This window comes from Candida parapsilosis, contig 005504 (genome assembly GCF_000182765.1).
Source record: "Candida parapsilosis strain CDC317 annotated contig 005504".
NCBI lineage: Eukaryota > Fungi > Ascomycota > Pichiomycetes > Serinales > Debaryomycetaceae > Lodderomyces > Lodderomyces parapsilosis.
Window position 1 is genome coordinate 631,575 of NW_023503277.1, and position 26,470 is coordinate 658,044.

The 26,470-nt window shown below is 38.6% G+C and overlaps 10 protein-coding genes across 10 annotated transcripts; 4 read left to right on the forward strand and 6 right to left on the reverse strand. All coding sequences in view use genetic code 12, as the record gives it.

Moving 5' to 3' along the window:
* Positions 1–96: 96 nt before the first annotated feature.
* On the reverse strand, positions 97–1,392 carry HOC1 (alpha-1,6-mannosyltransferase; the record flags this gene model as incomplete). Its single annotated transcript, XM_036808645.1, has 1 exon — positions 97–1,392. One exon carries the CDS (start codon positions 1,390–1,392, stop codon positions 97–99), a length of 1,296 nt encoding a protein of 431 aa, XP_036663031.1.
* Positions 1,393–1,995: 603 nt separating this feature from the next.
* On the forward strand, positions 1,996–2,577 carry CPAR2_602660 (Ran GTPase-binding protein; the record flags this gene model as incomplete). Its single annotated transcript, XM_036808657.1, has 1 exon — positions 1,996–2,577. One exon carries the CDS (start codon positions 1,996–1,998, stop codon positions 2,575–2,577), a length of 582 nt encoding a protein of 193 aa, XP_036663032.1.
* Positions 2,578–2,596: 19 nt separating this feature from the next.
* On the reverse strand, positions 2,597–4,072 carry CPAR2_602670 (uncharacterized protein; the record flags this gene model as incomplete). The annotated part of the gene is made up of 1 exon (XM_036808668.1): positions 2,597–4,072. The coding sequence occupies one exon, from the start codon at positions 4,070–4,072 to the stop codon at positions 2,597–2,599; it is 1,476 nt and encodes a 491-aa protein (XP_036663033.1).
* Positions 4,073–4,402: 330 nt separating this feature from the next.
* CPAR2_602680 (uncharacterized protein) lies at positions 4,403–4,774 on the reverse strand (the record flags this gene model as incomplete). The annotated part of the gene is made up of 1 exon (XM_036808679.1): positions 4,403–4,774. The coding sequence occupies one exon, from the start codon at positions 4,772–4,774 to the stop codon at positions 4,403–4,405; it is 372 nt and encodes a 123-aa protein (XP_036663034.1).
* A 1,966-nt stretch (positions 4,775–6,740) lies between these two features.
* CPAR2_602690 (E3 ubiquitin-protein ligase) lies at positions 6,741–8,705 on the reverse strand (the record flags this gene model as incomplete). Its single annotated transcript, XM_036808690.1, has 1 exon — positions 6,741–8,705. One exon carries the CDS (start codon positions 8,703–8,705, stop codon positions 6,741–6,743), a length of 1,965 nt encoding a protein of 654 aa, XP_036663035.1.
* A 134-nt stretch (positions 8,706–8,839) lies between these two features.
* Positions 8,840–9,539, forward strand: CPAR2_602700 (phosphatidylglycerophosphatase; the record flags this gene model as incomplete). Its single annotated transcript, XM_036808701.1, has 2 exons — positions 8,840–9,058; positions 9,111–9,539. The coding sequence occupies 2 exons, from the start codon at positions 8,840–8,842 to the stop codon at positions 9,537–9,539; spliced, it is 648 nt and encodes a 215-aa protein (XP_036663036.1).
* A 329-nt stretch (positions 9,540–9,868) lies between these two features.
* Positions 9,869–10,583, forward strand: CPAR2_602710 (uncharacterized protein; the record flags this gene model as incomplete). The annotated part of the gene is made up of 2 exons (XM_036808712.1): positions 9,869–10,111; positions 10,164–10,583. The coding sequence occupies 2 exons, from the start codon at positions 9,869–9,871 to the stop codon at positions 10,581–10,583; spliced, it is 663 nt and encodes a 220-aa protein (XP_036663037.1).
* Positions 10,584–10,663: 80 nt separating this feature from the next.
* On the reverse strand, positions 10,664–22,075 carry TRA1 (histone acetyltransferase; the record flags this gene model as incomplete). The annotated part of the gene is made up of 1 exon (XM_036808723.1): positions 10,664–22,075. One exon carries the CDS (start codon positions 22,073–22,075, stop codon positions 10,664–10,666), a length of 11,412 nt encoding a protein of 3,803 aa, XP_036663038.1.
* A 2,059-nt stretch (positions 22,076–24,134) lies between these two features.
* CPAR2_602730 (pepsin-like aspartic protease) lies at positions 24,135–25,367 on the forward strand (the record flags this gene model as incomplete). Its single annotated transcript, XM_036808734.1, has 1 exon — positions 24,135–25,367. The coding sequence occupies one exon, from the start codon at positions 24,135–24,137 to the stop codon at positions 25,365–25,367; it is 1,233 nt and encodes a 410-aa protein (XP_036663039.1).
* A 207-nt stretch (positions 25,368–25,574) lies between these two features.
* Positions 25,575–26,372, reverse strand: FIG1 (Fig1p; the record flags this gene model as incomplete). Its single annotated transcript, XM_036808745.1, has 1 exon — positions 25,575–26,372. One exon carries the CDS (start codon positions 26,370–26,372, stop codon positions 25,575–25,577), a length of 798 nt encoding a protein of 265 aa, XP_036663040.1.
* Positions 26,373–26,470: the final 98 nt, after the last annotated feature.

Genomic DNA, 26,470 nt, shown 5'->3' on the forward strand with positions numbered 1-26,470 from the left:
CTTTATTATCAAGAAAAGGATAAAGACTCGAGTCTTCGCAAGTGGATCCCCATCTGATCGAACTCAGAGTGTACCAACCCGGCTTTGCTATCCCAATTAACCACTTTTCCAAATCTTTGCAGCATAATGTTTCACAAATGCCAATGGGTCTTCAATTTTACCATCCTTTGACACTTCAACATCACTAGCAAACGATTTCACTGGTAAAACCAAAACATCACTAACTAATTTAGGAGTTTGCAATTTGTGAAACTCTTTCCAGGTTACTTTTTGAAACACAGATGATTGGATGTAATCATTAAAGTATTTGAGGACCACGTCTGTCCAAATTGCAGATCCAGTCCATTGACTAATCTTTAATGATTTTTCGTTAGTGTTTCCAATCAATCTCAATGGTCCACCACCACCTGAAGCTGCCAAGCTTTCCAATTTCTTAACTTTTGTCTGCTCAATAATTTGGGCAATAGCCTCACGCAAGATTGGGTGACCAGGTTTGGCCTGAATTACAAATTGACCAAATTGTAATCGACGAATTTGCTCTTTTCTCCAATCTGGTGACGATGAATCAGATTCAATAGCAATGATCATACCGATATCCAAGGGACTGACATTTTCTGGCGTCCAATTAGGTATTGGTTGCAACGGGTAAGTGTCTATATCGGCATAGACTCCACCTTTTGCGTAAAGTATCAAGTATTTGAAAAAATCCATCTTCATTATAATCTCTGGTAGCAATTCAAACGTTTCAATCACCTCAGGGATTTGCAGGTAAAGATACTTGATGACAGTATGAGCAGTGTCATCATTGAATAACTCATGAACAAATCCAGGGTTTTTAAACGCCCATTGGGACTCGCCTTGACGAAATTTATCATCAAATCTTTCATCGTTCAATCCATGCTTCCACGATTGCCAAATATAAGCAGGAAATTTACTTTCTGAATTAAACGGGTAAAGATACGTCAATTTATCCCTGATTGAAGCCAGCGATGGGGGGGTTTTCAACAACTTTAACTCTTGTAGAATCAACTTGTTTTGCTCTTCCAATTTATTAATTTTAGCTTCTTGTGCTTGGAATAGTTTCTTGTTTAACTTCTCAATTTTGCTTAACAATTCATCTTGATTCTTGCTATTTTCGGATGACAAAAAGTTGGACAAACCAAGAAGCTTGTCATTTGGCAAACTCGATATTACCCCCTGAAGATCTTTTGCTGGTGTAAGAGACCCCGAGAAAAACGCTACAGTTATAATGACTAAGGATACAAGTACAGTCCCTATTAGGATTTTGCGTCCTCTATTGTTGGACAGCGTTTGGTACTTTGGCATGTGTGAGACTGGGGGGGGGTCCAGATGTAACTCTAATTTTGATGCAGATCGATATAGTGATCTCATGTTATCCAAAACTGTGAGCTCCTTTTTTTTTGATTAATTTTTTCTCTTCCTCTTGAATTGGGTCACGTGCAGTTTTGTGGTCAAGAAATCCAAAAACATCAAATCTGTCAAAACCTATGGTGCATGAAAATAGGACATATTGAATTTCCCCCACTCCATGATCAAAGGTTTGAAAGATTTTGCTCCACCTTGAACTTACCCACTTAATCAGTTTGTTGCTGATTCCATAGCATTCTATTTTAACGCCTCCCATGCCGCTACTGCAAAAAAAAGGGACACCATCGCAGACTACAGTGGTAAGTACAAATAAGAAAAAAGGTATCCCGACCACGTGATTTTGGTGTATTCTCAAAACAAAACAAAGTATCTTTGATGAAATTTTGCAATAAATATTTAATTGATAATGGAATCTCGTGTGGTTTTATGTAAAGCACAGAGATTGCGCTACCACTCTAACTTTTGGTTGCTTTCGCCGATTGTATAGAAATTCCGATGTATAACATATATTAGGTCAGCTTCCAATTTCAAACACCTATATTCGAAAATAAATTCAGTCATCCTACCTTTGGACCGTTTCAGCATTTGAGCCACTTAGAACCAGCCATGTCTACAACAGAACTATACGGAGGAGCAATTACAATTAACAAACTTCCATCGTCATTCATCGATGTATCTCAAATTAGACAAGTTCCTGACTCACAAGAAGTGTTTATAAATGAAATCGATAGTACTAATCCCACTTTATCATCATTGCTTACTTTTGACCAAGCGTTGATTTTCGATCTTTTAGAACGAGTCGATGGCAATGATTATGAATCTGCCATTGAACAGCATTTACAAGATTTTGCTCCTCATGGTGTACATAATAACCCATTACAGGAAGTACAACTCGGTGGTAGCAATGAGATACTCTACTTCAGCTATGTCACATTCAAACCAGAGTATAAACGTAAGGAGACCAATCAAGCTGAACAGATTATCATTTTAGTTTGTCTTTTGAGATTGGAAAAGGTTGGCACTGATGTTCTAATTCAGTATAACTTGCCGTTGAAACATGAGCATCTGGGCTCTATAAAGTTTGCTGGTGGAGATAGTGACATTGATAAATGCGCAAGTGAGAGATTCGAATGGTTTAAAGATCTATGCTCTAGTTTCAAAGTGGTTGATTGGAGTCTATTTCAGTAGTAGGGTCTATAGATTACAATTATTCAGTTTTAGACTTTTGCTTAGCTGTAACTCTCGATTTGGTAAACTTTTGCAATATTGCCCAAAAGATAATCCCAACACCAATCAAGATTGTAAATGTAGTTATTGAATTGACTCGGTCAAATGTAGTTGTTCCGTGTGAAATATCTACTGATAAGTGCTGGTCAGGTGCTATGTTATTGAAATAGTAAAACACGGTATCATTTTGGAAAAATGCCTCATGGTTATTGCCCAACATGCTTAATCTTTTGGAATCAAATGGTGATTTACTCAACAAGTGACCTTCTTTTACTTGGCAAGCAATAAAGAGCTGGGGTTGGGGGTTGATTATCTGAGTGAATGGTGACAATGTATCACTGTTGTTGGGTAATTGATATCGAGAATGCAATGTCAAGTTCAAATCAAACTTGGCTGGAGAAGACACACCAAACGCTTCTGCCTTATTTATCTCAAACAATAATTCATTACCCCATTGATATATCTTGTACTCAGGTAGTTCCAAATTGGACACGCCGTTGTTGACGAGAAGAGTTGTATTTGATGGGACGTTTTGGTACTTGTCAAATATCAACGACTTGTTCAAGTTGAGATAATAGTAGCAGTTACATGTTTCCACATCAGCATCAACTCCGATAATTTCATGATTGATTGTGGACGTCAAATCATTCTCGGTAGATAAAGTTGTTGCCAAAATTGGATGTAAGCCTTGTGGGATGATTGAGGATGATATCGATCCTGGCAAGTATCTATGTCTTGGCTTTACATGAAACATTGTCTTGTGAGCAATTTTGTCATTTTGCTCATCTTGAGCTTCGCTTTGCCCATCTAAAATCACTCTCAATCCATTCAATACGACATCGTCTTTTGTTTGAGATACTTTGGCATCACTGAAAAATAGTCCAATCTCTTTATACTCGCCTAGTTTCAAATAATAATTGATTTCAGAAACATCAGTGATCAATTGACGCAATATTATTTGTTTGGCAGATTCATCAGCATTGTATACTAAATCAAAGGTGGAGTCAAGTTCACGTATATTGTCGTCAATCCACGATGATTGAGGTTTCAATTGCGCCGAACGTGGTGCATAATAGTACAACGCGTTCGCAGATGTGATCCACTCAGTAGCGTTGATATCGATGCCAATTACATCTTCAACCACACTTTTCAACTCTTGAAAAAATTCGTCATTGTCATCGTCATTGATGGTATTTTTGGGCAACACGTAGATATTGAGTCCTGTAGTGAAGTCAAAAGGGAAGATTGGGTGTATATCATCATACAGTTTCTTCGATTGAATACGTAATTGTCGAATATACTGAAGTGGCTTTTTAATCGGTATAGTGTATTTATTTTCAATGGAAAAACGTTCATCACTCGAAGGTGCCGCTACTTTGAAGTTTGTTGTGTTGATGTTTTGAATGAAGTCATCATGTGATGAGGTAGGAACGTATATAGTCAGTCTTTGCCTCATTGTAGAATAGGTGTTGGTATGACGAGTTGTCTTCTTTTATTTCCTAAAGATTTTTGTTTGCCGCCGCTTCACTTGCAATTGAGCGAGCGCAAAAGAAACCGGAGCTGTGCGCTACATAGGGATACTAGTAGAGCCCAGGGGATTTCTACTACCTCCATTGCTTTAACAAAAAGAATATGTATATTAAGGATAACTAGTATTAGTTTGAACTGAATAGATCTATACGTTATGACGCAGCGCATGGAACTTGGTGTGAGTTGAAGGAGCCCGATGTTGCAAACCCCCAAATGAAGCATTATTTTTGAATTCAATAAAATAAACTTTCCGTATTTAAATCCTTATAACTTTGGGCAAATCAGACCAATGGTTGATCACGAAAGTTGAATTTTCACCATTCAAATGGAACAATGTATTTATAGCGTGAAGCACATCGAAAGTGATAAGTTTTCCAGTCAAGTAATAGTACAAGTTTTCACTTGAGTGAAGCAATTTCAAAGGCAAACTCCAAACTGTGTAATAAATCAACAACACTGTCAATGACAAGATTATTCCATTGAAAAAAATGGATTCGCCCAATGTCGAGTATGGTAATGGAGTAGAATAAAAATAAAGGTAATAAAGTGAATTCAATTTATAAAGTAAATAGTTTGATGATTTCAAGTTTTCTTGTCTTTCTAGTAGCTCTTGAGTTGAGGAGGGCATTGTGTGTGTGAGATATCTAAGTCAATTGTATTAAGCGGTTTTTGAAAATTGATGCAACAAGGATATGAAATGGCCGAAGAGAGAGTGTGTGTATGAGAGAGTGGTTCTCGTTGCAGAGCTAAGAGAAATGCACTTGGTTTATATATCGCAAGCAATAAAGATGGAGGAATAGACACATGCACGGAATCCCATTGTCTATATGTATAGAGTGTACCTCTTAAACTTTTTGACAATCAAGTGGTTTGTGGTTTATGGCATGACTATCGAGTTTCTTAAAGAAGTGTTTTTTGTGTAGTGAAGATTGTTTTGTAGCAAAATTTTTCTTCATTCTAAGTATGTGACAATAGAACAGAACAGAAGGATGCATATGTAATACGTACAAACCTTGTAAATGCGAACCGTATTTGTGTTGTGTTCTTTTACTTCTTTAGCTTTTCTTTCATATATGGGGGTGACTAAAATATTTCTAAAAAAAAAAAAAGTTTGTTATCTAAAAATTGAGGAGTTTTTACGAAAAGGTAAATTACGAGGGGGTAACAACGTTGCTCCCAGTATCGAAAGCAAGCACGAGTGCTCCCTAATTTCTCATCGAACAAAATGAACATTTTCAGTGTACGACACCTTTCTTGAATCCTCGAGGAAAAATCGGAATGAAAACGAACCACAAATGCATATTGCCTTGACTATTAATAGAAACAAAAGAAGGGCATAACCTTATCGCACAAAATTGAGCCCGAGCTATTTTATAAAAATGCTTGCGCTAAGTATATTCCATAACTTAAGCTATACGTATGGGATTTTCAAATGAAAAAGGTTACAAGTGTACCATCCGATGCAACCGCTTTAAGCCTTATTTTGTTTATAGAGTGACTATGTTGCATATGATGAGGAGAAAGAAAGCTTAAGTGGAATTTTGTTTCTTCATACAGTGTAATACCAACAACACTATATTGTTGTCGTGAGACTTTTGTCATAAAATATTTTACCCTCGGTAATTTCCTAATGAGGACTATGCACTTGTTCTTTTATTGGCTTTAAATCCATTTCTTGTGCAGAACAATTTTTCTTATTGTACTCATGAACTCCTCCTTGTGTAATGTGCTCCCTAAATCATACGAATTACAAAAACAGAGCGTTGTGTTTTGAATAATTTGCTTAAAGCGCTCAAGAAGAACCAGCTTTGGGAAAGAAGTTCTCATTGGGAGAAAAATAGCGCAAAAATTCATAACGTTACACAAAGTTAAAAATCATCGGCGTTAAAATGTTTGCTAGTTTGCTTTACCAATACGGATCATTTTATCCGATTTAACCGAACAGAGAGCTTGTACTGATGTTTATGTTGCAAATTGAATCCTGGTAAAATAGGTGGGGACGAGGAAGAGTGGTTTTGTTTTCGAGTTTATTCCTTCATTCGATGAATAGTTTTTCTTGTGAAAGCTACGGGAAAATTTCTCCTATTTTTTAATGTACTTCAATCGCTCAAGGCTCTTCTTTGACAGTGGTGTTTGATTGCGTCTCTTACATTCTGCCGTTCCTCAAATGCAATGCGTGTAAACCAAATTTGAATGCATCACAAATCAAGTGAAGAGAGAGGCATTTTAGAACGGCCAATTGGTTACGATTATCGACCAAGTATTAAAAAATTCTAGAAGCATTTTACTTTTCCCTCATTGTGAAAGAACATAATTATTATATTTTGCTTTCAAACACAAAACCAGTCAGAAAGCATACGGAATACCGTTGCGTTTAATTTTTAGTCAAATAGTGCATTTGCATATTAATAAGTAGTAGATGTTTGTGTAATAAATATTCACAAATAGACAATGTCGCGACATGGGTCCAACAAGTTAGTGTCTCCCCTATTTCAAGCGGTATACACCCTCAATAGTTGTTGGGCTGTACAGTACCTACAAAACCACGATTATCTAGTTCACTACATTATTCTTCAGTACTGTGAAACACGCCCTCAGAACGCATTGCTAAACAAAATTCTGTCCTGTTTCTTCTTCATCTTTTGCTTCCTCTTGTCAACAATTTCAATACCACTGGTATCATCAGGGATTGTCACTTTGGTAGATCCGTTACTGCTAGCACCAGGTTTACCCCAGGAACTAGGTTCAGTAACCTTGACCTCATTGACCCGCGGTATCATTTTTTTGACAGATTTCTTCTCCAATGCGGGAAATTTGTTATCATCAAGGGCAGCAGCTCCAGCGTTATGTAGTGCAGGAGGCTTAAATGCTTGGGTAGACGATTTTGAGCCATTCGTCAACGATGTGTCAGATTTGGTATTGTTGATACGATCGAGATAATTTGGCAAATACGGAGCTGGTGACATAATGAAGGGTGATCTGTTAACCGACACTGCCTTTGGTTTGCTTTTTTTAAGAACCGTTGAGTATCGTATCGGTTGTTCGTTGGGATTGACATACTTTACTTTCTCTGGTTTCTTCAATGGTGGGAATCTATCAACCGGTGTTGATGCCCCACTGTTCCTACTCGATCCAGCAGCGCTTCCACTACCACCACCACCAATCCATCCGTTTGACGTGAACGCATTAGCGGCATTTGATCCACCCAAAACTGGGAATTGTTCTGTGGGATTGTTTTCATTCTCTTCCACTACAAGTGTCAACAAATCTTTGTACAAGTCACTCGTTTTAGGGAAGAATTCAAGAAACTCTTTGAATAAAAAGTTCAAGTCTTCCAAAGATTGATGGATGAATAAATCTTTTTGATAAAGAGATAACAACTCACTAGCATTGATTTTCTTTTTGGAAAATAGTTCGTTGATTTTGGTAAACTCCTGATATTTTGCATTATCATAATTCAAATAATGTTTGGCCCTCTCTTCAAAACGCCTCTTTTTGATCTCAGGGGATTGTTGGTCTTCATCTTGATCTTCATTTGATGATAACCAGCGAGAATTGTTGAATGTAGATAATTGACTAAAATGACCACTATGCTGATGATATGAATTAGAACCAATAACCACACGTTGCCCATTGTTTAGCCCACCATGTTCTTTCAACATATGAGCCGTTAAATCCAAATCGTCCCTAAACACAACAAACCTCTTTTCCACACAAGATGGAACTGTGCATACATAATGGACTCTACTAAAATGCAGATACAATGCATCATAATTTCTATAATAATCAGCAGTCTTGGGTGTAGTCTGATCACAAATGTGACACCGTTCATGGCGGTCACGAATATGTATATTCAACTCGTCTTCTGAGTAGAATCTTTTCCCCTGACAATGCTTGCATTCAGGATGGCCCTTGAATCCAGTTGTATCTCCTTGTGATTGATGTTTCTGCAATTGCTTGTAAGTAAAAACAGGAAGTTCGACCTTGAATGCCTTTTTGTGTCTTGAACAGATTAAGCAGTAGTATTTCCCGTGGGAATCCTTAGCGTGGTCGCCCAATTCCTTAAATGTGGGAAAATTTTCACCACAAATCTGACACTCATTTTTCAACAATCGAAGAGTGTCCTGTTCGACATACTCTTGTGTAAACCCGACTCGATATTTTTCGTCAAAGGCTACAATATCAGTGACCCCAATTTCGTCGTACCCTTTATCTACTTGCTCAGTAATGACAATCCTATCATTTTCACTTCGACATATGAGACAATTATTCTTTTCATACAAAGCTCGCTGGCGAAATGTACATTTATGACATGTTGTATGATTACATGGTGTCAACGCGGCATAGGTGATACGTTCTGCACAAATCAAACATTGCTGTGATTCAGGGATATCGTTAATCTCTTGATGACTCTGCTGCAATGAATCAGTTGGACCTCTCTTTCTGTATCCAACTCGAGATCCACCGGTAACTTGCTTGCCACCCCTGCTAACCCTTGACATGTTCAGAGATGTCTTGGAAGTGGCAGTGTTTGAGTTCTTGTTGTCGTTGTTACTCATTGTGTATTGTACGATGAGTATTGAGATTCACTTCTGGCGTAGCGTGAAATTTTACCACCCACGTTTTTTTCCATCAGTCGCGGTCGAAGAATAATTCTTTCTTGCTTCCATCCATCCATCCACCGGCAGTATCAATGGCTCCTTCCCTCAATCTCAGTGCAACTTTAAACATCACCAGATTATTATACAATCCCGGCTTATGCCTCCCTCACATAACTTTCAAATCATTTGACCAATTGGCTCTTCCATTTCAAATACCTACGCATCCAGATGTCAAGATAAAGGGAGTTGTATTGGACAAAGATAATTGCTTCGCAAAGGACCACGATGACAAGGTGTGGCCAGACTACGATGTATGTTGATCCCAGTGTTCCCATTTCACAATGATATTAACTATTTCCCTAGGCAACGTGGCTGAAACTCAAGTCACTTTATCCACGTGAGCATATACTCATTGTCAGCAATTCTGCTGGGACCGACGATGATAAAAATCATGCGCAAGCAAAGACTTTGGAAGAGAATACAGGTGTCAGTGTACTTCGTCATTCCGTAAAAAAACCCGGTTGTTTGGATGAAATCAAACACTATTTTGCCGACCAAAACATCAAACCCAATGAAGTGGTTGTTGTTGGTGACCGATTATTCACTGACATGGTGATGGCCAATATGATGGGAAGTTGGGGTTGTTGGATAAGCGAAGGTGTACAATGGAGTAACAAAGTGTTTCCTAAATTAGAGAGGGACTTGTATCAGAAATTGGTGCTAAGTAGAAAGGATAATCCCTGGACGCCACCAATTCCTCAAACTACAGACCAACCTCAATCAAACCTATAAGGTCTCAGATATAACGCTGATTTGTGTTTCGCAGTCATTTTGACAGTCTAGTCACTTTATTTTTCGGTTGTTTCTTGATTCCTTGTCCATTGAGTATGGCGATTATTTGATATGCTTTGATTCAAAGTAGGAAAGTATATGCTGAGGCTAAAAAGTTAACAAATTTCCCTTCCCTGATACCAGAATCCCACATCTTTTATCAAGCAGATCCCAAAACTTTGTCGATTTTAATATAAGAGAGTATACTTAACCACTTCAGCCTGAGCAGATATACCCACCATCTCAAGTGTACACATTTGAATAAATGCGTCATTTCTGCTCCTTCAAACATGGTTCATAACGTTTTATTTGACCCCCCAATGCCACAAGGGCAAAGGATCAATGTGGGTAATAATGTGGTGATTAATGACATTGCAAGCATTTACAATTTGCCCATCTTTAAAAACTTATTTCGAGTTTATTTTACCTTTCTTTTGGTTCAATATATTCTAATATATGCTTGTGTACCGTTGGAGGAAATTGAAAACAGACCCGCAATGTGTCTCATATCATGCATCTACACTTTGATTATGGTATGTATGACAATTTGTCTATCACTACAATAGATCGTACTAACTTTTCTAGTTTACGATCAATGCGTCCATTTTACCCCTATGTTCAAGCACCATACCTACATTGGTTTCATTGAGATGTTTGTTTTGCTCATTTTTGTTGGAGTTGGGAGGCACAGTGTTGAACATTATTGCGGTCATTCATAGCTTGAGAGCGGGAAAGATGTACCAGATTGAAAAACAGCGTGGGAAAACAACGCCAACAAAGACAAGTGTTGAAGTGTACATCAACGTATTTATTATTCTTGCCATGACGTTTTCCATATTAGCAACCGCGACCGTGTTTTCTTTAGTTGTTGTTTGTGAACGGGCTTTGGAATATATCACCAACAAAGTAGATAGAAGACATCTCAAAGCTGAAAAGCTGAAAATTGGGGTGATAAGTACAGATTCTATTGAAAAGTTTCAGCAACAGCAGGAAAAGTACTTTTGATTTTCAAAACACATAAATTATAATACATTTTCTTCTAATACACAAATTAGTCTTTTACTAATACAGCTCTATCTTGACGGCTAAAAATATGCCATCCATAAAGTATCAGCTGCTGCCAAGTTTCGAGGATTTACAGCTTGTGAGATCAACTCCAATACATTCTGAGTAGCAACTCCCCCATTAGGAGACACGTGACCCATTGTCATTACTCTTTTGATGATACTATCAACATTCAATTTGACAACATCACGTAGTTGATTATCTTGACCTGAAACAGTGCCACTTCTATCTCCTCCACCTTGAGCTATCCATGATATAGCCTCATCTCTGACGTAAAGTGTCAAATATTGTTCCAAATCTGCTTCGGGTTCCAACAATGCCCTAGCAATGCACAAAACATACACCGCCAAAATACCTTCCAAACCACTGTCACCAATCAACTTTTGGATATTTGGTGTTAACCTAAATGGAACTTGCTCGGCATTGACAAACATCGGTGTCGGTTTAGGCTGAGGATTGTTGTTGTCATGCTGTCTATTTGGCATTTTGCAAGGCAACATATCCGAGGTCCAAACGTTTCCTGAACCCTTGTTCACATGAATCTTTTGTGGTTGTCTTGCATTAACACACATCATAAATGTTGTGAATATAAAAGACGCATACTGTGAAGTAAACTGCTTGCGGAACAACCAAAAATCATCGAATCGAAGGTAAAGTTGCAAAAAATATTCCTTCAAAACAGTGGAAGGCACAAGCAACGTTTGAATAGCGCTCAAGATTTCAACACGTATGCTTGCCAAATCAGGTTTGGGTAATCTATGATCAAATGCTGCTCTCAATTTCTCCACCGTGTAAATAAATGGCTCGTCGCGACTCTTTCCATTTTTTTTGCAATAATCTTCATAAATTCTTTGCAAGGTGATATCGTTGACGTCGTCATTAACAATTCTGATATGTGGGGAAAGTGGAACAGCAATTGGCAAAGTGAATTGAATATCCCTTCTTCTAGTTTCGACTCGTCTTGAAATGCTGTCGTTGAAAATTCTAAACAATTGAAACACTGATTCTTCGCGACGACAATGACGAGCAGCTGGAAATTGGACTGCAAATGTATGCAAACTTCCATCGTGGCCCCTAATTCTCAATCTCTTGTAGCAAGCACTTGTACCCCGAGCCAAATCCACGGTGGGCAAAAATCTTTCAATCTTGACAAAATGGCTATTATTATCCTTGTTTAACAAATACTGTCCAGGGATTTCAATCTCTTCAAATTTTTGATGATGGAACTCACTCAAGTGAGGACACAAGTTTTCCAAATTGACCTGGGTGAATCTTCTATCCAACTTGTCTTCTAATCTATCTCTCCACTTTCTCAACTTGGTTATGTAGGTTTCCAAGTTAGGTTTCGAGTGAACCAAATCTTTTTCAAATTCAGCTCGAATTTGCTTGGGTAAAACCGTTTCGGCGAATCTTGTTATATTGGCTTCGGTTATTGGTGGCAATTTGGCATCATCCTTGGGGTTACCTAGTCTATTCAAATATTGAACTCCATCATTGAGCAATGCTACCCCAAGCCTGTATGCATCCTCATCTGCTGTACACTTGAATCTCTGATTAATTTGATCAACCAATGACTCTAACGACAATGCCAATAATGGATAAGCCGTTTTTAAAATAGCCATAATTTCCTCCACGTGCTCCAAAGGTTGACGAACAGCTGGAGGCACTGTAATAGAGACAGAGTTTTGAGATTGGGATTGTGACTGAGATTGTGACTGTGACTGTGGACGGGATGGTGGCTGAATCGGTTGCGAATTTGGTTGCGATGGTGACTGCGATGAGGTCACTTCTGCTGGAGGAGGTGATTGTGCCCCTCCATTCTGTGACTCAGCTTCATTCTCTGCTTTACCATTCTCTTTATCCCCTTCATTTGGAGTCTGACTTGTTGCCATATTAGCTGTGGGTGTGGCTGTAGCTGTGGCTGCAGCTGCAGCGGCGGCAGCTTTTTGACGGGCAATTTCAATAGCTTGACGCTGTTGTGCGGCAAGGTCTTCCCTTGTTGTACGCAATTGAAAGTGCAACGCTTGGGGATAACTTTTGGCTATTCTTACCAATATTTGCTTGGCCAATTTAGCCTCTCTGTGGGATAATGAGGTAAGCAATTGTGGAATGAATGTAATCCAATACCATACAGGAACTTCTCCGCGGAAATTTTCAAACGCTTGTGCCAACGTTCCAGATGCGTCGTCCAAACTGATTAACCATAGGATGCGAGCCAAAAGTTTTCTGGTCTTTCCGTTCTTATACAACCCTGCCGCTTGTAAGTAACAACTGATGGCGTTGTTGGCGTATACCATGTCACTTGGATTTTCCTTGAAACGGCGGTCATTGAATGTTCCCCATTCGGCCCACGCTTTTGGCAAATTGAGATCAATCTGAACGGATGTAGCAAATGCCTTATTAGCCTCATCTTTTTGGTTCAATTTATTCAAAAACATTCCCTTGAGGGTAAAGAACTCTGCCTTTTGCTGTGTTGCAAAGTAAACCAAGTTGGTGTTGCTAATCACATCAAGACCTGTGTTGAGCTCATTAGGATTCTGATAGTGGCACTTGACTTGCTCCTTCAATTTCAAAAACGCTTCCTGAATTTCAATGTTTGGCAATTGGTAGATTCTTGTTAACTCCTTTATGCAAACATCAGGCATATTATGTTTTCTTGCTACATGAGCAAATCTATTAATGACCCAAGCAATTTCATGAAAGCCACGATACGCGTATGAGTTTGCATTGCTTCCTGAGTTTGATTGTTGCAACACTGGAATAAATGGCATATAAACTTTGTTGATGACTTGAAAGGCATGTTGACGCCAGGTGACCAAGTCGTTCCATATATTGATGTCATCCCAAATGTTGGGCAATCTTTCGCGCCACACTTGCAAGACTCGTTTCAATTCTTGTGATTTCACATCCAAGTTTTGTGCATTTGTAGTAACCAAGCTCGAATACACTTGACTAGCTTCCATAAACTCGACATATTGTTGAAATGTGTGAAGCAATGGAATATGAGCATTGGTGAACCGTCTTGGTAAGCCATACCATTTCCTGAGTGCAAGTTGAATACCCTCATCACATAATTTGGACAAGTCTTGCAAAGTTTCCTTCTCTTGGCCAAAACCTTGTAGACACAAAAATGTTTGAAATACTTGACGTCGAGGTGTAGGAACATCCATAACGTTCTTGACCGTTTGATCCAACGTCTCCCTATCATTATACCAGTCAGCAACTCTCCATCCACATTCTAATAATAAATCAGAAAATCCTTCGTGTCTTGCCAAGTCAGTGAGAATATCCCATTGTTGTAGTTTCTCCGAGCACAAAATCCAATGATCTTCCCATAATGCATATTCAGCTTCCCCGTAAGGCAATGACCCACTGCGAGCCTTGATTTGTGCTGATTCATACAACTGCTGCGCCTTGTCCCAGAGACCGATCTGCTCATAAGACAACGCACTGATCGTTTCATTGTATTTGGCTCTTCTTCTCCAAAGGCCATAAAACATATCATCCTCCTTCAAGGTAGCATACAACTTCAACAACGCATCTTGTACAACTTCCCTTACATCGGGGTTTGCATTAACAGCATCCTCATTAATATTTTCCAATAGTTGAAGCCCTTGAGACCAAGCATCAAAGTTAGCTGCAAGGCACTCTATTGCGAATGGTGGAAGTTGTAGTGTATAACAGCGAGCAATTCCCTCAAGTAAACATTGAATCACATTAGGACGCAAATCTATTTGACGAGTATGATAATCCTTAGATAGAAGTATGACCAAATATCTCGTAAAGTCCAAATGTTCTGATCTGGGTATTGACTGAAATGCAATCGGGAAAATTACCGACCAGGTCCTGTGAACCGTTTCACTACTTTGGTAAAACAAATCAATTAAAGGTTCGAATACGTCTTTTGCTTTAACATCATTCATTGTTTGCAAAAATTTTGTATGGGTTTCGAGCAATTCATTCAATTTTTCATTCGAATCCACTTCCATTGAGTCGGAGTCTGGGAATTTGAATGCCTCGATTGGAGCTAATTTATTTTCATCTTCAACAAACTCGATCTTGTTTTCGAAATTGAATGCTCCAAACAAGATCTGCAAAGCTTGATTTAACCAAGGGTAATCAGCCAAGTATTCCCAATTCTGCTCTCTTATAACATAGTATAACCTTTTTGTCACATCTTTTTCCAAACTGTTGTTCAATATAGACATCAATTTCCGTCTGATTGAAACATCAACAGACCTTGTACCTACCATGAATGGCTGTTCCATTCGAACTGTCAACTCACTACAGCTGAACGAATCGTCTTCAAAGATTTCAACAATGATCTGATAAAATTCTTTGGACAAGGTTGGTTCACCTCTGACCTCGAAAACCATCATTTTCGACAAAATAGCAGCTTTTTCCTTCGTTGTAGGGAATAAATCTGTTCTTGAGAAAACCCAATTCTTCACTATTTTGATAATCTTTTCAAGCGTGCTTTTATCCAAACTACGCTCTATCAACTGCGCCAACAATGACAAAAAGATACGGCGCTGGTCACCAAGGTTAGATATTCTCATTGAACATAAATTAAGAATCTTTTCCAACAACTTGGTCGTCATTTTTGCCTCGAATTCTGCGCTAGCACTGTCCTTTGATGTAGATTGGGTGCCCTGATGTGTTATAGTAATGTGATCTTTGCATAGCTTACTGAATGTTTTCATTATTGTGGGTAATAATGGATCCAAAATTGCTGGTTTATATTGTGCTAAAGTCCATGATAGAGTTACACCAGCAGCAAACGATGGCATATCGCCCAAATCTTCGGAGACTGAAGTAGTCAACAAGTTGATAAATTCTTTGACATCGTCTTCCTCTTCATCGTCTTCTTCAGCACCTTTTTGCAGATTAATAGCTTCCAATATAATACACAAGATTCGTTGCAATATTTCCTGGATGTCGTGATTATCTGACTTGATACACTTTTCGAGCAATTTTTGTAAGTAGCTCAAATTTGACACTATCCATTCGGGATCTTTCCACTCCAAAACAACTCCCAACACTTCCAATGCGTTCAAACAGTATCCAAGTAAATTACTCGAGTTCAAATTATTGGAAAGCAAAAACTTTTCAAAAAAGCTCAATTTCACAGCAACTTCCGACCAATGCTCGGGGCTTAGCAAATCATACAAAATACCCAAAGCCTTTTGACCCAATTCACTTTCTGATGCCCTTTGAGGGCTGATGCAAACATATCTAATCAAAAATGTTACGCATGCCTCCCTTTGACCAAAAGGTATGGTGTAGTTAGGAGCAGTGGTGAAATCAGTATCAGTTTTGACATCAGGTTCAAACTCAGCAGGCTCTGTAGACTCCTCTTCAGTAGACTTCTCCCCCTTTGCAACCTGCTTTGCTTTTCTTTCCCAGTATAAGACCAATTCAGCCAAATCTATAGCTAAAAGTTGATTTTCAAGTGCCGGGTTAGCCAAAATAGTCAACTTGCCCATAGCAGTAATGATATTGGATATGAAGTGCTCTCTAGCAACGAAAAACAAATCGGGATGTTGGACAATGAATTGATAAACATTTAGAACTTGAGTGACATTGAAGCCATCTTCGGAGAGAATTCGACGCGGCCATTTCAACCAACTATCCGGTGAATCGGCATCCTTCATTCTCTTTGACATCACTGGTGCCAAAATGTCCAATGCTTGTCTCACCAAATGCCTCGAGTCAGTCTGATGTGTTCTCAACAAAGCTACAAATACTTGTGTGGCCAATTTACCAGGAGTATCATACGCAGCAATAAAGTACGCAGTTGTAACATATGCAATTTGTTTAGTGATGTTGTCATCAAGTTTGATATAATTCCAACTGAACTTGATGATATCCTTGCGCAATTCACTGATGTACGTTGGCGCCAAGTGGAGCAATAATGCTGTACTTTCTAATAGTGCTGACCTATAACCATCAATAGTTCCAGAGGTGTGGTTATCAATAATATCATCCTGAGATTTCCAAACACTGTTATCTAGTTTCTGTAACCATACGGTCTCCTTTTCAAATACGTGCACAAGATCCCCACTCTTGACGTGCTCATACACAAATATTGGGCCGAAAACTCGCTTGAGGAAAAAGATCTTGGCTTTCAAGCATGGCTCTGGTTCGTTTATGAAGTCAACAGTCTTGTTAAGGTACATTATTTTCAAATCTAAATCGTTTGATGCCACAATATCGTTGAAAATAAAATCTTCAAACACGGTGGAAATCTCATATTTCAATTTGCTATGAAGATTAACAACGGAAAAGATCAAGTCCGTTTCGTCCATGTTGGCTTTTGTAAAGGTGACAATTAATTGCTGTAACTTTTCAATAGCTTGGCTACTCCGGAAATGAGCTGATGACAAAATAGGTGCCACACTTATATCGTGTATTTCCACAAGAACCTGGGACAAAGTTGTCAACAATTGTTTTTGGCCATTGAACCATTCAGTGTCGTGTTTTGCAATTGCTTCAATCAAATCAACGATATTAGCGAATTTGACAACCTTTGTTTCAGGGTCAGACTCTGAAGTAACATCATCAACCAAAACTTGGATATTCTGTTCTGCGTGCTTTCTCAAATTTTCGCATCCATCCATCCCGGTTATCGATGCAAGCATGTTTCCTAGCTTTCTGTTTTTGAAGTTGTTAATCAAGTATTCTACACAGTTTTCAGCAAACCTGTTAAGAAACTTCGATATTGGTTTTCTGAAAGGTGAATCTTGATGACGATCTAAATGTCCTTCCAAATACTGCAACGTATTGATGATTTCTTCCATGAAAGTGTATGCCTTAGCTGGTAACAAATGGAATATGTTCAAAATGGCCATTACAATTTGAACAGTATGGTTATTGTCGAGGTTTTGTCCAGCAGTTTGTCTCAAAGTATTGATCTGCGCCCATGCCATTAAATGATCCAACAATTTCCGTCCAATTTCAACACGGAAATAGGAAATCAAAAGCTCTAACAACCTAGCTAAGGCTTCCAAGCCGGAAACAGTCAATTTCTTGTGATCAGACAAGTTCATAAGCATTGGACGAAGTCCATTTTGTAACAACTCTTTTGGCAATTTGGCATTCTCTTGTAAGCTAGAAGCCAACCCTTGGTGAGCAGCATTTATGATCTTTGTGGAGTTGTTGCATAAAGCTTTGAAGAATACACCCAAAATTCTGATCCTCGCTTCACCTAGTGATCCAATTGAAAAGTCAGGTTTCGACAACGCTAATGAAAGGAGTTTGATACAAACTACTCGCAACTCAACTAATTGGTTTGAGGTGCGGTACTCATTCAAACGATGAACATTTGCCAAAGATTCATCTTCAGCATCAACCAATGCCAAAGCCTCCAAAAGCAATCTATTCAACTCTTCGTTAAAGCTTAAAAACGTATCTGGCAAGCCCAAACAAAATGTAATAGCATCAATGTTACCAATCTGCATAGGAAAAGGCAAAGCACGAAGAGGCTTTCCAAAAATCGGTGTCAACAATAAATGCTTACATGGTCCCATGAGAGTGGCTGTAGATGTAGAAGTCACGTCGGACAAAACTTGCAAACATTCCTGTGCAACTTCTCTGACCATTGGAGTTGGACTAGCCAAGTCATAAATCAATGCGCCAACAAGAGTCTGAAAAGGTTTCTCCAAAACAATTTCTTTTGTAATGTCCTTGTTGCATGCCCTTAATAACTCAAGGACCAATTCTTTAGCTGAGTGACGGACTTCAAATGGCGCAGTGTCTGGTGTATCCCTTAATATAAAGAAAACAGCACGCACCAATTCAAATTGTCTCTGATGGAACCAGCTTGAAGGAATGTTCAAGTCATGAAACATGGTTTTCAACCCGATTATGCCACCTAATTTGGTGTGGTAGAATTCATTGTAGCAGCAATGAGTAAATTTGTAAAACATTGATCTGAAAATATCCGAGTATAATGCGTTTTCCTCGGAGCCAAAGGTAGTCACAGTAGTTTCATAAATCCTTTTCACAGCATCAACACCTTTAGCTCTAACATCTTTGTCCCAAAAACTCAAAGAGTACGTGATAGCATTGAGAAATGCATTCTCGCTAATGTATGCTTTTCCTTCGTTATCGTTAACTGAAAAATTGCGCTCCTTTCGAATCTTGTCAACCACAGAAGTGCTTAAATGTAGTAATGTGAAATGAGTCGTCAATCCATCGATTAGTGCACCTGCCTCATCCCGCAACTCAGGTATCGATACTGAAAAAAACAACATCTCGAGCAATTTCGCAAAAAGTTGTTGTTGGAGGTCAAGTTTCTCTGCATCTTTGATATCCAGTGGTGCCAATGGTATATTGACATCTTCAGGTTTCTCTTTTTTCAAGAACTCGACGCTCTCTTGTGCATACTGGACAAAATTGTCTGGAATTGGAGTGGTATTGATGAACAACTTCAAAATACTCGTCAAGTACTTAAAGGCACTGATTCTATAATGGATTTTCAACCGTGGGTCGTCCAACAACTTGATGGCAGATTCAATACCTGGAGTCACTGATACCGGTACAGAATCATTCAAGCCATACACTTGAACCAACGCCTTGATCTCTTGATTTGCTTCAGATTTGGTGATCAAGTTTTCGTGAGATTTGATTTTGCGATGGTTTCGGCCACCTAACTTACCTAAAATTCGAATAGCTGTGTGACTATGTTGATGATGATATGGCACTGGCTCCAAGTGTTTCCACAAGGCCGTCATTATTTCATCAGCGACAGGCTCAATTATTGGATCAAAATATTCAGCAGTCAAATTGTCAACACATAGCTCAAATATACGCATACCTTGACTAACCAACTCTTGTGGCCCATTCAAAGCATAGACAAGTGGTCTTGTCAAATAACTAAGATGCGGCACTAACACTGCCAACCTAACGGGGATAGTCAAACACAACTCAACATAAATGTCTCTTTCGTAGGGTCTTTGGGCATTGGCGATCATTTTGTTCAAATTCTCCAATAACACTGGCAATATTGGCATGATTTCTTTATATAGATTTTCAAACTTGCCACCACTAATACTTCTGAACAATATTCTCACAAGATAAGAATACACAATTGGTTCTTCTGCTTTTGTACCGAGCTTCAATGACTCTAATATAAGATAGTTCAAATGCGGAAGCAAGACCCCTTCATTAGTAGTAGGGAACAAATTGACTGACATGAAACACAACTTGAAAAGTCGTATAAGAATGTTTGATTTTATCATATCGGCATTTCCAAGTTGATTCAAATTATCCTTCAAAAAGGAAATCAAAATACTCGAAAAATTTGCTGATGTAACTTCACTTGCAAGGAAAAACTGAGGCAAATGTAACAATGCTGCATTCTCCAACATGGACTTAAACATGAACGGCAATTCAGAGCTCACAATCTCGTTAAATGAGGCAGGATCAATGTTTATGAATATAGTTGCAAAAATCTCCATCAAATCTTTTTCATCCTTGGAAGAGGTAATTGGTAAATTAGGACCACCAGTTGAGAAATCAAATGCCTTTTGTGAAATTGTGGGTTTAGGTTTTGACACTGAAAAGTAACGAAGACAACTGACTCCACCTCGAAACAATGAGCGAAGAATGTTAACTTCTTCAACTGAGATGAGTTTAGCTGAGTCATTCCACTTGTCGTAATTTACCTGTTGCTGTTTAGTTGGATCAGTGATGACTGGTTGTGGGGGTACTGGTGGGTTACAATGCTTCAACCCAAACACGATTGATTTTAAAAATTGCATCAAAGTACGAAAAAGGTACCTTGCATCCTTTAATACGTCCGTAGTATTGGGGGTTGGAACCGATGCGATGGGAAAATATGAATCTATGTTGTATATGTTTAAGCCGAGTGTCTTGTCAACCTGTGGATCTGCTTCCTCGCATGCTTCCGCTTTAGCGACATCCATTTGGTCGTTCTCAGCGTCAGCAATTTCCTCTTTTTGAACTTGATTCCGTTTGGATGAGTATCTCTCAATTGCCCTTTTCGAATCCCTTTCTCTACCGAGCTTTTTCAATTCGTATTCGTCATGCTTGGCTATAATGTAATCGTATTTGCGGTCCAAGTTCTTAAAACGCTTAGCGTACGCATCGATAATGATGAGAAATAATTGCCTACCCTCTAATTTATTGGAAAGAGTCATGATCTTTTCCACTAGGTTCAATAGCAACTTGGCACTCATTATTTGCACCGACATTGGCAATGATTCGTCCTTCAACAATCCCGAGTATATAGTGACGGTGGACCATATTTGTGCAGGAGTCAACTCGTCTCGTACATTGTGGATGAAATCGGCAACCATTGAGTAAGCCAATGGTCTCAAAGTTTCATACGACGTTAAACCATCACCAATCAATATTTTTTCGTCAAAAAGTAAACCCAATTTCGGAATAAATTGAGTTCTGAATGGTGTTGATAGTATATGCCTAGTTGCATGAAGTAGTTCCTTTCTTGCGATAGACAACTCAGCAGGGCAGTCCTGTAATAATCGAAGTATTACATCAGGGATGCATGCACTCTCCTCTGGTTTCAAGTATTGATTAGCATACCCTCTAATAAACACATACGCCAAAAACGATGCTGCTTTAACTTGTCCCAAGATGAACTCACTATAAGCTTGTCTATTTTTAATTTCCGGAGATATCGAAGTGACAATCTGGTCTTTTGATTCTTGACGATATTGCTCTTGTTGTTTAACTTGTAGTTGGAGAATGTGCATGATTTTTGGCAAAAAGTGCGGAAGTGATGGTGCAACTAGTTGTTTGTTGGATGAGTATAATGATACCATTGTAATTGGACATTCGGCCAACGTTTTGAATGAGTACATGGCTTTACTCAACGTTTTTGTTGGAGCGTCCTCATTGAAGGAGTTGGTTGGTGACATGTCTTGATCATCATTTGCATCCTCCTTGTTTTCATTGGCAGACGTTTCCTCTGAGAAAGTTTGTTGTACAGTTTGATCCATATTGTCGTATATTTTCTGTATCACCTCCAAAAACGGTTGTACCTTCTCTGCCAATGTGGCTTTATAAGCCTTCTGTAAACTTGTGATTATCTTCATGCATAAAACACCATTATCTTCATTCTCCTCCACCAAGATTTTTGTCAACGCGTCCAAAATTTGTTCTGCAAATGGTTGGAAAGTTTCATTCATAATCAATCTGTGTATTATTTCCAAAGTGCTATTCCTCAACTTCTGTTCTGGACTTGTTGAGATGTAAGAAATGGGTACTTCCTCAAGCTCTTTCAAAAAAATCGGTACAAGGTTTTTCAAAAAGTACTCATACTCAGTAGCACCACTGAATTGTTCAATTGTATCCAATAATTCTGACAAAATTGCATGTTTAGCGGTATAATCAGTACTCTCATTGAGTCGCGACACAAACGCATCTAGCTGTGCTGTATACGACATTTCTTCCAATATTGTAGAAAGAGTGTTGATACGTGAAATTGGAATGAATGTATGCAATTGTTGAAGTGACTGTGTAGTAAATACACCAAAAGCTAAACAAAAAAATTGTAAATTTTTGAAAAATCGAGAAATGGTGGAAATCGATTTCACCAAATTTTCTGAAAAGTCATGTGCTAGTCATGTGCTAGTCACGTTTATGGTAGCGATGGAGAAGGGGCGAGCATGTGGTTACATTTAAAGGCAATCTTGCCACTATTGGAGAAGCTCGTACTTCTCCAGGGTAGCGGGAAAAGTGTAAGTGGGCCATTGGGTGTGATGTGTCATAAGTGTCTCAGGACGTATCTATAACTTTGAATTGTTTGCGCCAAATTGCTACAAAAATCTTCTTTTTATGAAACGAGGTTCAGCCGCAAAAGATTTCTCGATATATAGGTTTACGCGTTTCATGTACTTAGGCGGAAGATGATACCAAGGAAAAGGGGAAAGCTTCAACAAAGCTTGTAGATACTCCCTCCTCAGCTATGATTGATTTTTTGCAACTTTATACAAAATATAAGATAAAACATCGACAGCAAAATAGAGTTCACTACATAAAAGGGTCGTGTAATCACTGAAACACTTTTGAATTCAAAACCCAAAACAAAAAAAGAGTACAAAAAAGGAAATCTTAACTGGCCACTCAATTCCTTGGGGCATTTTCTTTTTGTTAATTTCATGAAGTTTAAACCGGCAGTGTTTGTTTCGTACCTATATGCCGGTGAGTGTACCATCTATGCTGATGTGAGATTGAATTAACGGTACTCGCTCTCATTGATTCGTGTTATGGTACATTCACATTACAAGCCAGAAAGAGTTGTCCATGGGAATTGATCTCCTATAGTGTTGATCACATGTTCTATGGTTGACTTGATGTTTTGGCTCGGGCTTTGGAAACGCGATTAGTGATGCGACTTTGTTAAGTCAAAACAAAATGTATTATTCTACTATACGTCTACTTGTATTCAAGACGTCTGATCTGCGATGACGAGATCATCCACGTAAAGTGCCAGATAAACATTCTTCGTTGTTTCGGTGTCGTTTTGCTCATTTATTAAATTTGCAAACCACACCAGAACAATTTTATCTTGTTAATAAATATATCATTACTTGCTATGTAACATCATCAAGGTATAGAATTGTGTTCTATTTCGATGGTCAATTTAACAGTTTGAAATTGACTGGAGACGAAGAACACTACATGATTGTCACGGCCACGGAATTCCAATTATTCTGGAGCTAAGCTGAACATAGTTATTCACAACAATTGGACAGAGTAATTCTTACGAATAGAGTGAAGCAATTGTCAGAGTTTGTTTTGGCTTACAACGGCTACAAAATTTGAAGCCCCCCCCCCTAAAAGTGTACCAGGTTGCATCCATAATTACGATTAATTTGACAGGTAAAAGAAGGCTTAAGTAAGAGAGGGCAAGCTATTTCACGAAAGCACCGTAAATGGAAGGGAAGGGTAAAATGATTCCGCTCTCCCATTAAAATACACCGAGAGGTCATTTATTTCGGCTTCAATGGTACTACAAGAATGCGTTATGATATGTACTACTTGTCTTTGCACATCGTACCATTGTGACTGCAAGCTATTTTTGGAAGTACGGAAGTTCCGAATAATGGAGTTGGCATATTATACATGATTCTGAGAAGGGGTGTGTGTGATCCAATGCATTATGCGTTATTTAAAAATTGTGGTTTTGAATTTTATGTTACCGATTTTGGGTTCAAAATGCAACTTATTTATGGGCCGAATTTGGTATTTGTGACTCCGTAATTGTTATATGCATTGTGTAAATGTATGGTGTAATTAGCAAAACCTGCAAGTACTGAACGAGTGACATATATTCGAGTGCCGTTGTGGGTGTGACCTGTGAACGGTATGAACGGGTATAATGACGTGATACCCAAATGCAATGATACACCCTCCACCCCTTTTGAAGTTGAATATAAAATGGGATGGTCAATCCCACCCTCCAAAGTTTTTTAGTTCGGTACTCATTAATCAATTCATACCATGGTCCAGATCACTACTATAATCCAAAACGTCTTGTTGACATCACTTTTAGCATCGCAGTGTCAAGGTGCAGCCATTGCTGCCAATTGCAACAATAAAGTCCTTCCCGTTGATTTCCAAATTTCATACCATGACTTCATTGTTGATCGCGACTTGGCTGATACCAACGTCGCCGAAGACTTAACCAAGAGAGACCATATCAAGACCAATTGGAAACGGAGAAAGAATTTTTACACCACCGAGCTTAAGATTGGATCCAAAAAGAAAAAAGTTAAAGTTATTGTTGATACTGGATCAAGTGACTTGTGGGTACCAAGTCCTGAAACCAAGTGTCTTGACGGTTCCAAATGCAGAAGCGAAGGAACCTATTCACTCGACAAATCCAAGACGGCAAAGAAATTGAATGACGAATTTAATATTGAGTATGCTGATGACACAACTGTTTCGGGAACTTATGTTGAAGATACAGTACGCATTGGTAAAAAGACAGTTTCTAACCAACGATTTGTTGTTGCTGATAAGTCATCAGCCAAGATGGGAGTGTTGGGTATTGGATTGAAGGATGATGAAGAGACAAAGGATAATTCAACTTATGACAACTTTGTATACAATTTGAAGAAGCAAGGTATAATTGGTAAAGCTGGATATTCATTGTATTTACCGGACAAGGAGAAAAAATCAGGACAAATCTTATTTGGAGGTATTGATGAAGACAAGTACTCGGGAAACTTGACCAAGTTTAAAGTTTCTGGTGATAAATTGGCAGTGCCATTGCAGTCAATTTCATTTTCAGGCAAAGATTTCAAGAATGATACTGATGCCATCATTGATTCTGGTTCCAAGTTCACATACTTGCCCCGAAACGTTATTGAAGGGATTTCAGACTCCTTGAACGGATCATACTCGGATAAATTGGGAGTATACGTTGTCGATTGCAAGAATCGTGGTAAAAAGAGAGGCTACGTTACTTTCAATTTCGACAAAGACACTAGCATTGTGGCTCCATTGAATCATTTTGTTGATCGTTTGAAAAAGATTAAGGATCATGTACCTGATCATGAAAAGAATCATTGTGGATTAACCATTTTGAGAAGTAGTAGTGATCATGATGGTGATGCTAGGTTGGGCGATAATTTCTTGAGAAGTGCTTATGTTTCAATTGATTTGGAAGACAAAACTGTTGGATTAGCCCAAGTTAAGCATACAAAGCATCATTCGTACAAGAATCTTTGAGAAGTGGAGAGGAGTAAAAACATAGCTATTGGGGGGAGAGAAACTCGTTTGATACCAGTTTTTTTAATTTAATAGGATATCGATTATACAATTTGCTTGTTCGTTGCGAGTGCCATGTAGAGAGGTAAGTTTGAGTTTGCTCTAGACTCCATTGAACTTCACTTGTTCATACATTTTGCATGGTATTTTATAAACTATTACTAACCTTTATACTTTTTCCATAATCACCCCCTTCTTCTCTTCGCCACCACCACCTTTCTTTTTCAAACTCTTCATGGCAACATAATTCATCATTACAAAACTCAAAAACACCACAATCAAAAAACTAAAGGCCACCCACGTCATTGTCTCTGCTCGTTGTCCTCTACCAACTTCAACAATCTCAAAACTAACACCACTCATCAACTTGGTGGTGGCATTAACCAGTTGGTGCTGCAACATACTACCCAACCCCCAAAGTATCATGTTGATGAACGTCAAGACAAGTCCAATTTTCTTGACCACTACTGCACCAAAGCTAACGGGTAAAATCAAGTAACATAAAATTACAAGTATGGTCAATGTGAGGATTATTGATGCCATTAGTAAATGTGAATGGACTATTGAATTGTGAAACGTTTGGGCAATGTTTAGTAAATCAAATTTGGTTTCTAGAAATGTGACTGACATTTGGGGGATGTTTGCAAGATTGGCATTGGATATACATTGTTCGAGTTCTTCCGATGATATGCAAAACGCCAAGTAACCAACTTTGACAGAGATTGTAGACAAGTCTGCACCCAAAATAGATGTAGTGGTGGAAGTGGTACTATTTGTGGAATTTAAATCAAGCGTCAAATGTTGATACAATAATGACGATGAATTGAACTTGTAGTTGAATAAATATACGTTGGAGTAGCTTGATGAAGTGTCGACACACCCAAGTAACAAAAACACAAGCAATACCGTAGCGGTGAATTGGATGATTATGGTTAGTAGAATGACACCTTTAGATATGATAAACATTGAGGATGGGGAGTTGTTTTGTTTTTATAGAGGAAAATAAGAGGGGCCTGCGCTGAGGAATGTGGGAGATGTAGCTTGCTTTAATATAATGAGATGTG